The 15,399-nt window shown below is 57.5% G+C and overlaps 2 protein-coding genes across 3 annotated transcripts in view; both read left to right on the top strand.

Annotated features, from left to right (window-relative positions):
- The window catches only part of LOC102901566 (bone morphogenetic protein 8B), a 29,409-nt gene extending 16,811 nt beyond the window's left edge, over positions 1 to 12,598 (top strand). The window contains exons 2-7 of one of the 2 annotated variants that reach the window (XM_023258517.2): positions 206 to 395; positions 819 to 967; positions 7,356 to 7,550; positions 8,309 to 8,388; positions 8,951 to 9,061; positions 12,357 to 12,598. In XM_023258517.2, coding sequence (XP_023114285.2) covers positions 206 to 395; positions 819 to 967; positions 7,356 to 7,550; positions 8,309 to 8,388; positions 8,951 to 9,061; positions 12,357 to 12,506 — 875 coding nt within the window. In that variant the 3' untranslated portion in view covers positions 12,507 to 12,598. Of the gene's footprint in view, positions 1 to 205; positions 396 to 818; positions 968 to 7,355; positions 7,551 to 8,308; positions 8,389 to 8,950; positions 12,124 to 12,356 lie in introns of those variants that run through there. The other variant, XM_023258516.2, reaches the window with a different exon arrangement.
- OXCT2 (3-oxoacid CoA-transferase 2) lies at positions 3,054 to 5,200 on the top strand. The gene is given in 4 exon segments (XM_023258515.2): positions 3,054 to 3,703; positions 3,706 to 3,732; positions 3,735 to 4,723; positions 4,726 to 5,200. Coding segments are annotated over 4 exon segments (1,560 nt in total). The 5' UTR covers positions 3,054 to 3,450; the 3' UTR covers positions 5,017 to 5,200.
- Positions 12,599 to 15,399: the final 2,801 nt, after the last annotated feature.

Here is a 15,399-nt window from a genome sequence, read left to right as displayed (position 1 = left end):
TGCTGGGTCCTCTGCAGACGCCTCACCATGTAGCCCCACTGAGCCTTCTCAGCACCCAGCGGGCGGAGCCTGGGAGCAAGCCCCTTTGCAGAGGAGGGGGCCGTCACCACCCAGGCTGCCTCGGCCCCCAGCTCCCACCCAACTCCGCCCACCCCCAGCCCGAGCCCAGAACACGAGTGACCGCCGGTCCCGCTCTGTCTTGCAGTGGAGCGTGACCGTACCCTGGGCCACCAGGAGCCCCACTGGAAGGAGTTCCGCTTTGACCTGACCCAGATCCCAGAGGGGGAGATGGTCACAGCCGCTGAGTTCCGGATTTACAAGATGGCCAGCACCCACCTGCTCAACGGGACCCTGCACGTCAGCATGTTCGAGGTGGTCAGAGAGCAGTCCAACAGGTGCCCGCCCCACGCCCCGCCTCCCGGTCGAGCCTCTGTCGGTGTATCGGGCCCAGCCCCGGAGGGGACATGTCCCAGAGGCCAGAAGGGGAGCTCCCTGGAGAGCACACCCCCAGAGACAGAAAGATACTTGACCCCAGGCCTCGTGTCACTGTGGGGAGTGACCCAGAACCAGTCCTGCTGCAAGTCCGTGGCCCGCTGTCCTGGGGCAGGACCTTGGGCAGGTCACTGAGCTCCTGGGCCTCAGTTTCCACATCGCTGCGTGGGCGCAGTAACACCTTTGTGGGGTAGATGCAGTGAGATGAGGACAGTGAGGCACCCGGCCCGAGCCAGGCAGGCGCCCACTCGTGGTCCACAGGAGGGCCCTAGAAACACAGAGGCAGCTGTGCCAGCCCTCGGTTAATTGTTCTTTCGTGTCCACAGGGAGTCTGACTTGTTCTTTTTGGATCTTCAGACGCTCCGAGCTGGGGACGAGGGCTGGCTGGTGTTGGACGTGACAGCAGCCAGTGACCGCTGGTTGTTGAGCCGGAACAAGGACCTGGGGCTCCGCCTCTATGTGGAAACGGACGATGGTGAGGCCCAGGGTTGGGCGGCAGACCTTCTCCCCGGGGGCTCCTCTGGGGCTGCTGGCAGCCGAGAGGGCTGCAGCCCCCTCCCTGGGCCCTGGAGGCCTGGTCTTTCTCAGCCCTGCGCCTGGGGTGACGATCCCTGCCCCGCCGTGGGGGTCAGCGGGGTGCAGGGGCCAGGTTCCCGCAGCAGGGGCCCCCTACCCCAGTGCTCTCCCTCCTCTCCTTGCGCGGAACCCACGCTTGAGCTGCTGAGAGAGAGTCTGTGTTTTCCCTCTCCAGGAGCGACCTTGTAGGCTGGGAGGTCCCCTACTGGGCAGGGCAGGAGGGGAAGCAGTTACACCTTCAGACTTGATCAGAGAGGCCTGGGCTTGAATCCCAGCCCTGCAGCGCTGTCACTCGGTGACCTTGCAGGATACTTACCTGCTAAGCCTCCGTTTCCTCATCTGTAGAATGAGGATCACACCTTCATTCGTTCCATAGGTATCTGGGGAAGAGCCTCCGTTATGGCTGGAGGTGGGATGGAGAGGCCGAAGGTGGGCACAAGATTGGTGTATCTGAGCTGCAGGAAGGGGCGGCCGTGGCTGGAGCAGGGGGGACCAGGGCAGATGGGAGAGGAGACTGAGAGCTGGCAGGGCGCATTCTTTTTTTTTAAGATTATATTTATTTTTTAACGTTTATTTATTTTTGAGAGCGAGAGAGCATGAGCCAGGAAGGGGCACAGGGGGACAGAGGATCCAAAGCAGGCTCTGCACTGATGACAGAGAGCTGATGTGGGGCTCAGACTCATGAACTGAGAGATCATGACCTGAGCCAGAGTCGGACGCTTAACCAACTGAACCAGCCAGGGCCCCCAAGATTTTATTTGTAAGTAATGTCTGCACCCAACGTGGGGCTCGAACTCACAACCCTGAGGTTAAGCGTCGCATGCTTTACCAACTGAGCCCGCCAGGCGCTCCGGGCCCTCTGTGGGTAAACCAGGGCCTGGTGTTGGAGCATGGGGGGTAGCTCACTGTATTTCATAGCAGTGGAGGATGGCAGGATCTGAAAAGAGCCCCCTGAAAACACCCCCCCTTCCCCCCCAAGGAGGACATCACTCCACCCCTCAGTGTGACAACGCTTAGCGACCTGCTTCCCAAAGTACAGTCGGGACGGGGTGGGGGAAGTAAGTTCACAGAGGAGAAAGCTGAGCGTGCTGCCTCGGCAGGTGATCAGGGTTCACGTGAATGTCACGTACCTCCCGTGTCCCCTTGACATGAAGGGATGGGAAGGGCCCTTCATCTCGTGGCCTTCCCCCCAAAACCCACACCCCGTCTAACCGTGAGAAAAATCCAGACAAACGGAAACTGAAGGACGTACTGCAGAGTGCCCGTCAGGTCCTTCTCCAAACCGTCATAATTACAAAGCAAGTCTGAGCTCGTGTGAGAGCCCAGAGGCGCCTGAGCAGTTGTAGCAGCTGACGGCCATGTGGGATCCGGGCAGGGACCCTGGAAGAGAGAGAGGACATGGGGAGGACCGGCGAGATCCGAATATATCGTGTTAATTTGTCATATTGGTTCATCAGTTGTGACAAATCCAGGCCCTAACGTAAATGTTAACATTTCCCTGGGGAAACCGGCTCTGGGTATCCGGGGACTCTGGGCTGTCGGTGCGATTTTTCTGTAAATCTCAACTAGGATAAAATAAAACCTTTCTCCGTATGTATCCAGAACGGCCCGCCCCTGACGTGAGCAAGGAGGGTGGTGTGTGGGGGACAAGAGCGCCGTCACAGAGGCTCAGGAGCCACCCAGCGTGCAGGTGGAGTGGGGAGGAGCTTGTTGGTAGCGGCAGAAATGGAGAAAAGTGGGCAGCGGAGGAATCACGGAAAATGTGGAGTGAGCCAGGGGCCCATTTTTAATAGATTTGTGTCTGAATGAAAGAAGAGGAGGGGGCAGGTCTGAGGCAGCAACCCCAGAGCACTTTCTTTGGCGGTGAGGTCATTGGGAGCCCTGGTAGACGTCCAGATGGCCGGTCACCCAGGGCAGGTGAGCGCGGGGGCGGGCGGGGCAGGTGTGGGAAGCGCGGCCGTCTGGGTGGCCTGAGGGCCAGGGGACTGGAATAGGTCACCCGGGAAGGGGGTGGTGACAAAGAAGGAAGGGGACCACCCAGAGTTGGGGGTGTCCGACAGGGAGAGGTGTGCCTGGAAGGGGCCCCACGAAGGACCTCCCTTGCCCCCGGGGCTTTGGGCCGGACACGGGCGGCCTTGCCGCCAACCCCGAGGACTCAGGGTCACGTCTTCCCCTCAGGAACCCCGCTGCCTCTGCAGCGGGGGACGCAGGGTCCGGAATCCCCTTGGGGGAGGGCCCCTCGTTGTGGGCAGGGGCACCGGGGCCACCCGGTGTGAGCGTCACCGCCCCACGTACCCTCCCTGCTCTGTGACGAGGTGGTGGCGGCCGGCGTTGGCCTGTCCCCCGCCGGTCACAGTCCGGGGCCCAGAGCTGGAGCGCACGATGACCGTCCTCCAGAGGCTCGCGCGGGCGCTCGGGCACCGCGTTCCCGCCAGCCGCTGGGGACCCATGCTGGCCGAGGCCGAGGGCGGTGTGCGCGGCCTGGCCACTAGCGTTTGCGCCCATGCCAAATTCTACGCAGATCCCGTGGAGGCTGTCAAAGACATCGTGGACAGGGCCATCATCATGGTCAGCGGCTTCGGGCTCTGCGGGATTCCAGAGAACCTGATTCAGGCGCTGCTCCGCACGCGTGTCAAGGCTTGACCGTGGTCAGCAGCAATGTGGGTTGGACGATTTTGGGCCGGGCCTGTTACTGGAGGCCAAGCAGATCGCCCGCCTCATCTGCTCCTACGTGGGGGAGAACACGCTGTGCGAGCGCCGGTACCTGGCGGGCGAGCTGGAGCTGGAGCTGGAGCTGACGCCCCAGGGCACCCTGGCCGAGCGCATCCGCGCCGGGGGCACCGGGGTGCCCGCCTTCTACACGCCCACGGCCTACGGGACCCTGGCTCAGGAGGGAGGCGCCCCCATCAGGTCCGCGCCCGACGGCCACATCGCCATCATGAGCCAGCCCTGAGAGGTGAGGGAGTTCCACTGGCACCACTATCTTCTGGAGTAGGCCATCACCGCCGATTTTGCTTTGGTGAAGGGGTGGAAGGCCAACCGCGCCGGGAATGTCATCTTCAGAAAAAGCGCCAGGAATTTCAACGTGCCCATGTGCAAAGCTGCGGAAACCTCCGTGGTGGAGGTGGAAGAAATCGTGGATGTGGGGACCTTTGCCCCCGAAGACATCCACGTTCCTAACATTTATGTCGACCGCGTGATTCAGGGAGAAAAACACGAGAAAAGAATTGAGCATCTAGCCCTCAGGAAGGAGCACGATGAAAAAGCCGAGTCTGCAGATGACCCCGGGGCCCGAATTGTCAAGAGGGCAGCTCTTGAATTTGAGGATGGCATGTATGCCAATCTGGGCATAGGAATCCCGCTCCTGGCCAGCAACTACATCAGCCCGGACATGACTGTTCATCTTCACAGTGAACATGGCATCCTGGGCTTGGGGCCGTTCCCACCCAAAGATGAGGTGGATGCAGATCTCATCAACGCGGGCAAGCAGACGGTGAGCATTTTCCCCAGGGGCTGTTTCTTCTCCAGCGATGACTCATTCGCTATGATTCGAGGGGGGCACCTCGACCTCACCATGCTGGGAGCCATGCAGGTCTCCAAATACGGTGACCTGGCTAACTGGATGATACCCGGGAAGAAGGTGAAAGGCATGGGGTGGGGGGGTGCATGGACTTGGTGTCCAGTCCCAAGACCAGAGTGGTGGTCACCATGGCGCACTGCACCAAGGCCAACGAACCCAAAATCTCGGAGAAGCATACCATGCCGCTGACTGGGAAGCGCTGTGTGGACCGGATCATCACTGACAAGGCCGTGTTCGACGTGCACAAGAAGAAAGGCCTGACGCTGATTGAGCTCTGGGACGGGCTGACCGTGGACGACGTCACAGAGCACGGGCAGCCCTTCGCCGTGTCACCGAACCTCAGACCCATGCAGCAGGTGGCCGCCTGACCCGGGAAAGGAAGCCCTGGTCAGAGGGTGTGTTTCATTTTCGCCGCTGCCTCTCACCCAGAGGGGGTGTCATCACGCCTGTCCGTTCGTCTGACCGGTTCTCCTGGCGTCTCAGACTCGGCTACCGCCAGACAGACTATTCTCTCAAGAGGAACATGGCTTTAATTAAAAACAAAAGGAGATCTTTGGTGTTGCTCTTGCATGTTCTGTGAGTCCTGAGTTAGGTCTGGTTCCGTCGTCGGGCACTCAGACACCCTCCTCACTGTGATGTTTACGTTAAATTCCTGCAGCTCGGATGATCCCACAGGAAGGCTTTCACCGAGGAGCCTTCTCTCCGGAACGAGCCACGCAATGTGGGGGGAAGTGATGAGGGAGGAGTAACCACCCCTGTATCCCCAAGGCTCCTTCCAGTGTCAGCCCCTGCAGCTGACCCCCCTCCTGTCCCAGCAGGATCGTTCCTGAGAGGTGCCTCTAACGTGTCCGGTGCATTTGTTTGTGGGAGGTGATGTCATAGATCAAAGTTTAGTCTCTGGACTGATTAGTTCAACCAACTTGGCCCGGGGCCCCAGGTCTAGAGCCCGGCTGTTTAAGGGCTGACCTTTGCCAGCTGAGCAGGACTGGGATGGTTTCACAGTGAATCAGACACCCGCTAATGGAACAGACATGTAGCATCGTGTATGTGTGTGTCTGTATCCTGTATGAGAAGTGCACGTGTGTTTCCATACATACGTACGTACATGTGCCTGTGTGTATGTGTGTGTGTGTGTGTGTGTGTGTGTCAGGGTGGCAACACTGAGGTGATGTACAGGAAGTAGAGCAGTTGGCACTGTGTTTTAAGGAGCATAAAAGTCAGTAATCACCTCCTGTCATTTAGTTTAAGAAAATACCATGGGAGGGGCTCTTAGGTGGCTGAGTTGGTTGAGCATCCGACTCCTGCTCCGGTCATGATCTCACAGTTTCCAGTTTGTAAGTTCGAGCCCCACGACTGGCTCGCTGCTGTCCAGCACAGAGCCCACTGCAGAGCCTCTGTTCCCCTCTCTCTCCGCCCCTCCCCCACTCATGTTTCCTCTCTCTCTCTCTCTCTCTCTCTCTCTGAAAAATAGAAACATTCAAACAAAGAAAAAGGAAAATTCCACAGGAAATGAGAATGAAGAGATCTACCCCTTTCTCGTCTTTTAATGAAAGCCGGGAAATAACCTAAATGTCTAAAGTTAAGCTAATCTCTAAATGTTATGGTACGTTTTCTCAAAGGAATTTTATGCATTTGAAACGTTCATAGTGGAGACATTTTAACAGCAGTGAACATGTTTATGTGAAAAAGTTGGAAAACATACAGACTTCTTTGTTAAGATGACCATTGTGTAAAAGTTCAGGTGACATGAAAATATTCCAGAAAGATGAAAATGATGTGTTGGGGTGGGCAGAGGTTTCTGAGTGATATTTCTTCCCCAGAGGTTACCTTACAGTTGCCCTTGCGTTACTTTGACAGTTAAGAAATCAAGAGGTCATTTGGAAATACAAAGAGGTACAGGAAGTTGGTTTCATTGGTGGAGTCGACATTTCCAGGGATCGTGAGTGTGTTTCTCAGGGCATCCTCATCTCTAAGCAGCTGTGGGGTCAAATCCCGTTTTCAGGGGTGTCCCTCTTCCTAGCCGGAGGTCCCCATCACGTCCAGCCCACAGCCTTTTCTCTCTTTTTTAACCCACAAACCCGGGAGTAAGACCTTCAGTGGGTAAGAACTTGGGATCTGACTGAACCGCGGCTCCAGGACTTTGGCCAGATGTCTCTGCCCCACTGAACCCGGGGTCTCGTTTGTGGATGTCAGGGCACAGTTAGTGCCCTGCTCTTGGCAGTGCTGGGCAGAGCAAGCCCTGGCTACGTCCTGGTGGCTGCGCTAATCTGCTGGGTCATAAATCCATCCACACCCCCAGAACGTATGGGGTGGAAGGGAGAACTCGGGCCTCGGAGCGCTCAGATGGACATGGGAACCGTGGTTCTGCGAGCCCCCGGCAGAGTGGCTCTGACGTTTCTCAGCGAAGCATGAGGTCCGGGGGGACTGTGGAGACACATAAGGTCATGCGTGTGAACTAACTCGAAACCTATAAAGTGCTTCACAGATGGCATTGTTCACCGTTATCGCGAGTAATGACCCTGTGTTCGCGAGGCCCCCCTCCCTCCATCTCCCTCGGACCTGGGACTCCTGTTTCCAGAGGAGCAAACTGAGGCCCTCTGCCTCCGCGCTCCTGGGCCCGAGCAGGCCCTGGCAGGAGGGTCCCCGCTGTCCCACGTGCACGGCCCCTGCCCGCGAGTGATCGCCCTCTCTCCTCTCTCCGTCTCAGGGCACAGCGTGGATCCTGGCCTGGCCGGCCTGCTGGGGCGACGGGCGCCGGGCTCCAAACAGCCTTTCCTGGTCACTTTTTTCAGGGCGAGCCCTGGTCCCGTCCGAGCCCCTCGGGCAGCGAGGCCCCTGAAGAGGAGGCCGCCCAAGAAAACCAACGAGCTGCCACACCCGAACAAACTCCCGGGGATCTTTGGTGAGGTCCGGGAGGGGCCTGGGGCGGGGCCCGGGAGCCACCTGGAGGGGACAGAACCCTCTGGGTCCTCAGTAGGTTCAGGCCGGGGGTCACCCTCCAGCACTGTTCTGTGGACCAGCCTCTGCCCTCTCCGTCCCTGCCACCCAGAAGTGCTTTCTCTGCCCTCCCCTGGCTCCCAGGGCTTTTTCCAGAAGTTTCCATCAGAATCAGGTGCCCCATCCTCCGGGCAGCACAGCCCCTGGGGACCCTGCAGGATGCACAACTGTTTATGCGGAACGTCTCCCCCGCAGACTGAGCCCCTCAGGATCAGGAGTGGGCCTGCCCTGCCCTCCTGCCCTCCTCTCCTCCACGGGGAGTCCGCCCTTTGGCCTCCGTGAGCCACTCGATCCCGTGGAATGGGGGCGGCAGGAGAGGTGGGATGAGGTCAGTACAGAAAAGGAGCCACTGATGGCCCAGGGTCCCCTGGGCTGTTTACTGAAGCATCGGGAGGGCCCACAGGTTGGAACTCAGGGGAGCCTGGGGTGAGTGCAGGGTTCCTCTGTAGCTATCGGACCCACCTGGAGCCATCGAAGTTTCTCGAGCTGGGTCGTGACACCAGCAGAGCTGCAGGATGGGCTTAATGAGATCAAATGCGTCTGTTTCACTGCATTTATTTATTCACCAAGTGTGCCCGGTGGGGTGTCCCCCGCCCTGGGAGCTCCCTGTGGAAGCTGCCCAGAGCAGGAACCCCAGAACAGACCTGGCTTCTGTCCCTGCAGATGACGTTCACGGCACCGACGGCCGGCAGGTTTGCCGGCGGCACGAGCTCTACGTCAGCTTCCAGGACCTCGGCTGGCTGGTAATTTCTGACTCCCCTCCTTCTTACATGACGGTCCCCACCCAGAAATGATAGGTGTATCTCCGGGGGCAGCTAGAATTATGGGTGACTTTAATTTTCTCATGCATTAGGTTCTTCAGTGTTTTCTGAAGGGAATATGTCTTTCTTTTATAGTGAGAAGGTGCTTTTTGGTGAAAACCATGGAAATGGGGATAGTCTGAATCCTCAGCCAGAACATGTCAGGGCTGCAACAGGGAAACCGAGGCTGGGAGGGCAGTGCTTGTGCACGTCTGCTGGGACAGCAGCTCTAGAAGATGCAGGCAGTGGGGCGGGTGGGGAGGACGATGCCCAGTGCACGTGAAGGGGACAGAGCTGTGCCCAGCCCTGCCTGCCGAGGGCCTCCCGGTGGACGACAGGCCTCTTGGGGGAGCCTGCCTGCAGGGACCCTAGGCTTGGCTGATGGGGCTGGGGCTGCAGGTGGGTAAGGGGCAGCCCTGAGTCGTCTTGTGCCGTGTGCTGGATTCAGGGGCTCAGTGTGGGGGGGCATCTGGATGGCACTCACTTTCTCCTCTTTCCCCCCCAGGATTGGGTCATTGCTCCCCAAGGCTACTCGGCCTATTATTGTGAGGGGGAGTGCTCCTTCCCGCTGGACTCGTGCATGAACGCCACCAACCACGCCATCCTGCAGTCCCTGGTCAGTACCGCGTCCATCCTGTCCCCACCCACGGGGAGAGGGCTCGTGCAGCCAGGTGGATGGAAGCGCCTGCTCGGGTCTCAGGGAGCTCTCCCCACCCTTCACTGTAGGCACACGCAGTTAACTTCCCACGTCTGTACAGGAACTGGTCCCTATGTGGCCACGTTCACATGTAGACCCCTAGGCATCTGAACCCACACACACCTGACTTACCCTGACTGCTTGTGCCCACCCAGATCCGTGCCCTGCACATGCACGTGTAAGGCATTCACATACATATGTGGGCACCCAGATTTACAAGACATGCTTGCTTCTGGTCACACATCACACCACAACACACACATAACATGTGCATCCCACCTGTGTACCTGTGTGCTCTAAACACACATCACCGTGTCCCCTGGCATCCTCGGCCTCCCGTCACACAGATGCCTGTGGGGTGAGTGACAGGCATGTGCATTCAGCCACCTGCTGCACGGTGTATGAGGAGAGCGTTACAGGTGTGGCCTGGGTGATGGGCTGGGCTTTGCCCCCCCCTTCTGTTCACCTCCCCATTGTCTTTTTCCTGGTCCCTTAGTTCTTTGTGTCTCCCACAGGTAGTAAATGCTTTTGATGCTGTCTGGGGTACCTTTAAATGCCGAATAATAGTTTCTGTGAGGAGCTTTGTTGCTGCTGTTTATTGCTAAGTGTTTTAAAAGTTTGTTGATAATAGGATTGAGATTTCTTTCTAGAACGTTTACCTAGAAGCCTACTTCCTGGTGTCCCTGCCCCTATGTTAATCTAGTAAGAGATTAAGTGATGCCCCTGAGTGAGAGTAAACATCACTGACAGTGGCTTTGACCCTGTGGTCACACTGCCTTTCTCACATCAAGTGGGAGTTGCTGCCCTCAGGGACTGCTTTCCTGGGAAAAGCTTGGTCGTGATGAGACACACATGGTTCTCCTGGCCCACAAGGGTGTGCAGCTCCCAAGTCAGGATAGCTGGGTGGGCTCGGGCTGCAGGGAGGCATGGGGGGCCGGGAAGGTGAGGTCAGAGGTGGGCCCGGGAGGGAAGCGGGACCTGCAGGTCTGAGGAGGGGCCGGGCTGAAGCTCTGGATGTCAGAGTGGCATGGGGCTGTCCCTCCAGTCCTGAGAACAGGTGAGCCTCTCTGGGGAGACGGCAGATGCAGGAGCGGAGGTGAGGACTGGCCTCCTCCATGGGGAGGCCGGGCAGTGATGGGGGGCTTGGGGTGTCGTGAAGGCAAGAGAAGGAAGCATTTCCTTCTAGGCTCATCCTCTTAGCCCTTCTCCACACAGCAGCTGGGGATCCCACTAAAGCACAACCTAGCACCTCGTTCTCAGTTGAGAAACTTGGTCTCGCTTCCTACCATTCCCAGGAGGAAGGTTGAGCCCTTGGCCTGGGACGCAGGACCCCTCGTGAGCCGCCCTGCCGACCTCGCCAGTGTCCCCACATGTTCTAGTGCCCTCATCTCCCTGCATAGGCTGTTTCTCACCTTCCTGCCTTTGCACCTGCTGTGCCCTCCACTTGCAGGGCCTCCTCCCCTGCCCTGGGCCCAGCCACCCCCTGCTCCCCTTGCACGCCTCATGTCTGTGGCCTTTCCCTGCCAGGGGTCGTCACCATGCTCATGCTCCCAGTGCTGAAGGCCTGCTTTGTTGTGCCGCTCCGGTGGGTCCTGGTTGTCTGCTGGAATATTCCCCGTCTCCCTTTCCCTCCCCACTGAGTCTGTGAAAGCAGGGACCATGTCTGGGACATTTCTGTGCCCCATGCTGGCAGAGCTGGCACAAGGCACATGTCCTAGATACATTTGTGTTGGAAATGAGAAAAGTACCATTCTACCCATTTGGCAGAGGAGAAAACGAGGCCCACAGATGCGCGATTTGTACCCAAAGATGCACAGCCAGTAAGTGACAGACCCTTGGATTTGGTCTCCCGGTGGCTCAAAACTGAGCTGGGTGGAATGGCACATTAGCTTCCCCAAGTCACCCTGTTTGGTGCCAGATGGAATAAAAGACCTTCTTTCTGTCACTCATCTGACAAAGCTCTCGTCTGGGGCGTGGGGGAGGTCTCAGAAAGGCCGTACCCCCGCAGTGCCCAACTTCTCTCCGGCACCCCGACTCGGGAAAGACCCTCCCCTGTTCCCAGTCATTCAGAGCCCGTGGCTGGGGCAGGCAGGCAGTGTCGCCTAGTTTTTCACGTGGGCCCATGAAGGCCAAGCTGGGCCACCGCATTTGGAGGTGGGGAAGTTGGGAGCAGTGGCACCCAGGTCCTGTCTGGCTGGACATCCCCACAGCGGCCTCGGCCTCGGCCTCCCCCTGGGCCCCTGAGAGGCTGTTGGGCCCTGAGCCAGCTGGTGTCCTCCCGGCAGGCTGGCTCAGAGCTGGGCACAGGGGAGTGGGGGCCAGACAGATTCCCCCACCAGACAGCTTCATCCGGGTCCTGCTCGGCTGCGTCCGAGAGGGTGGGGGGCCCTGGGCTGCACGACACAGGGATGGAGCAGGTGTCCTCTTCTCTCCTGCCTCCCCACAGCCTCGGGCCACCTTTGGGCCTGCAAGTGGGGGGCCCTGACCCGGAATTCCGTGTAAACTGCGGCTCGTCCTGCCAGGGCTTGGGAGAAATATTTTTAGGAAGCTGAAAATGGGCCGTTCCTCAGGCAGGCTCTCTCCTGGCAGTAAGGCTGTTCAGAGGGCAGCAGGTCAGCACACCCCGTCCAAGTTCCGCCACACCTGAGAGCCATGCGACTCTGGGCACCACGCAGGGCCTCCGTGCCCTCTGTCTTGGTCGGCCCAGAACAGTAGTTGCCTTAGAAGTTGTTATCAGGGGTGGCAAGTGCCTTGAGGAGTAACAGCACTGAACACGAGGATGGACCTAGGATTCTAGGTCTCTCCTGTTCTGTGATCGTTCACTGGCTCACAGCTGGGAGGGGAGACAGATGGCAAACAGCTAATGGGGACAAGATATGATCAGGGACGTTACAGGAGCACATGGGAGGAGCGGAGGGGACCCCAGAGGGGTGGTGCGGCAGAGGGACTGGGCACTGGGCACGCCATGTGCTGGAGACCAGTGAGCGGGTCGTGGCCTCTGAGGGGAGTGAATGTGGAGGGAGGGAGCCAGCTGGTGCGGGGAAGGGGTGAAGGGGGGCAGGGTGGGGAACATCTACAGGTTAGTGCCAGCCTGGGCTGCAGAGGATGGAGCCGGGGAGGGTGAGCAGCTGGAGACTCCGGGGTCGGTGGGACCTGGGAGTCGTGGGAGAAGGCCGCGGTACTCACACCTGACTGCCGTCCCTCCCCTGGCCAGGTGCACCTGATGAAGCCGGACGCGGTCCCCAAGGCGTGCTGTGCCCCCACGAAGCTGAGCGCCACCTCCGTGCTCTACTATGACAGCAGCAACAATGTCATCCTGCGCAAGCACCGCAACATGGTGGTCAGGGCCTGTGGCTGCCACTGAGGCCCGGCCCCGCCCCGCCGCTGCAGAGCCTCCCGCCTGGATCAGGCCCCTCTCCAGATGCAGAAAACTCTCAGACCCAGCCCGACCTCGGGGGGCGGGGGGGGGAGGGGGGGGATGGAGGGGTGGGCCCCCAGAGATCAACATATCAATGCCCTTCTTTTCTTCCTGCCAGGGCTGGATCTTCTCCAGGCCTCTCTGCCCCTTCCCTGCCTGAGGTTTGTGAAAATCTTTTGGCCTCCAGGCCTGGTGGTCTGAGTCACTGAGCAGGTTCTTTCCCAGCCTCCTCCCCGAGAAGCACGTGCTGACCAGCATTTTGGGGTTGACACAGAAGTCCTATCTGAGGACCTATCCATGTCCTTTGCCGGTCCAGGCTTGTGGTGATTTGGGGTGAACTGAGGGGCACCTAGAACCCAAAATGGCTACCTCGGGCTCTTTACTATCCATCACAGGGCTTGGATGTGTGTAGACAGTCTAGTCTACCTCCGGTTGCCTGCCCCTCCCAGGTATTTCTGGGCACTTTTGTTAGAGTGTGGACTTGCCCTCATTGCTGTGTAGTTGTGGCTCTGAATCATCAAACTGCTAGCCATAGGTAGGCACGTGTGCCAACTCAAGAGCTGAATGAACCACATGACGTAGGGCTCAGGCCAATGGCATTTGTCTCTCCCGATCTTACCGCGTTGATCTGCCTCTGCTATCCGGGGAAGAGCTGCGGTGCATGGATTTTGGCCTTTGTAGAAACAAAAAACTGGGGAGGTTTCATTCACCTATCTATCTGTCACCATGCTGAGCTCAGCTCCATGGAAAAGTTCTCTTTTTATTGAGCCCAGCATGGTAGAGAAATTGGGTGGCTCAGGATGACAATGCTGAGAACAGATGACATGACTACCCTTTCCCTTTGGCATGGCAAACATCAATAATCAATCTTGATTGTTTTTGCTTCCAAATCTGGATAGAATTTCAAAATGATTGGTATTAGAACTCCACTGTTTGCCATCTTCTGCCATAAGGAGCAATCCATTTCACCCACTGCAGTGCATCTGGGACACTGGGCAGCCTGGGGCCAGGTGTGGGGCAAGGGCAGGGTTTTCTCAGCACCTGCTTATGTCCAGTTGTCAAAATCAGGCTGGTCACCATAATCTGCATCACCCTGTGTGCCCAGGAGTGCCGTCCTGTCTCTCTAGGCCTGTGGACAAAAGAAAAGGTCCCTGTCCCACGGGAGTGACAGGCAGTAATTAGGCTGACCTGGGTGAAGGTTCCCGGAAACCACTGTTCTCCTTGGAGCAGCCGCCACAGGCAGTTGGAGTGTTTATTTGATTTCTGACTTGCTAAGCCTGTAATTTACCTGCTGGAGCAGACAGAGTCCAGCTGCCCGAGCCTTGAAATACTGTCATTAAAAGCAGATCCTGGGCCCGCCCAACCCACAGGCACAGCCCAGCTGAGGCGGAACCACCCCTGTGCCCAAAGACGCGCATCTCTGCCATCACTCTGCACCCTGAGGAGGGGCCCCGGACATCAGGCCTGGCAGCAGGTGTGGAGGCCAGGGGCCCTGCTGCAGGACAGCAGCCCCTCCACGGGGACCTGGAAGGGACTGTGGAGCAAGTACAGAGAAAGAGACCCTGGGATAGAGAGCAGGTCCAGACTGTCTGCAAGGTGGAAAGTTCCCCATCAGTTAAGGATCTAAACTCTGGCCTAGATGTTAAGAGAGCTGACCGGGTAGATGGTTTCCTCCTCTGGGTCTCATTTTCCCATGTGTACATGAAGGCATTCGGCTTTCTGGTCTCCAAAGGGCCTTCGGCTGGAAATCTTGTCTGCCAACACTTTCTCACGCTGAGCCCAGATGCTGCCTCACAACCTTGAACTGGGGGCTCAGGTGGTGGTCACAGATCAGAGCTGGTATAAAATATAGAACTGTTTGCCATTCTAGTCCTTATCTAACACTTCCATCTTCCTAACATCAAAGATGACCTCTTAGGCAAATGTAAGTTTAAAATTAGCCAATTATTTTGACAATTCTTTACTTCACCCTCGCATCTTTTGTGCCCAGCCAATAGCCCAACACAATTAGGGGTACACCAGGAATGTCTATCAAATCACCCAAAGATTTATAGACAGGGATATATATACCTCACCTGTCAGGCTGGGCACAGCAGGAATGACTGGAGGTTGTAATCTTCCTTTTTCGTGCACAACTGAAAAACAGGAAGCCTCTGCCTGCCTTCCTGGGTCAGACTTGCAGCAACTTCTACCATTCAGGCAAATGAGATCAAATGGAGAAAGCCCTGAGCAGTGAAACCATTGTGAATGGACACAAAGTTCCTGCATTTTATGCCCTGTTTATTGCATGATACTGCATGCATTTATCGCGTGTATTAGATTTCCAGTTATCCGTTTGCTGAGCCAAGCACGGCAGCTGCAGGGGGTGGCCCAGGCTGGCAGATACACAGCACAGATGCCACCATTTCCCTTTCTCTTGCTCAGGGCATGGCTGGTTTATCTGGTTGCACGGGACCCGAAGGATACATATGGGTGGTTGGTCAGGCCCACTGACAACGAGGAATCAAGGACTGTTGCCAGAAGGGAGGGCATGTGGGAAAAGGCTGAGGACACATGCAGAGCAGTCTCGGCTTTGGCAGTGCAATGCTGGCCTGGAGGCCAAGTTATTACAACATCTGTGTTCATGGTTTTCTCAGGTGGGGAGGTAACCTGTCCTGGAAAATTCCCAAAGGAACAGAGGCAGCATAGCAAGAGTACAGCATTTTGGAGCCAAATGGATGTGAATCTTGGGTCCTTTTCTATGGTAGGGTAGGATATTGGTTCTTTCCTTCCAAGGCTATTGGAAAGATCAGATATGTACATACACATTTAGGACAATGTCTGCCATAAAAACACTTAG

Source organism: Felis catus, chromosome C1 (assembly GCF_018350175.1).
Source record: "Felis catus isolate Fca126 chromosome C1, F.catus_Fca126_mat1.0, whole genome shotgun sequence".
Lineage (NCBI taxonomy): Eukaryota > Metazoa > Chordata > Mammalia > Carnivora > Felidae > Felis > Felis catus.
This window is presented reverse-complemented; position numbering and strand designations above follow the sequence as displayed.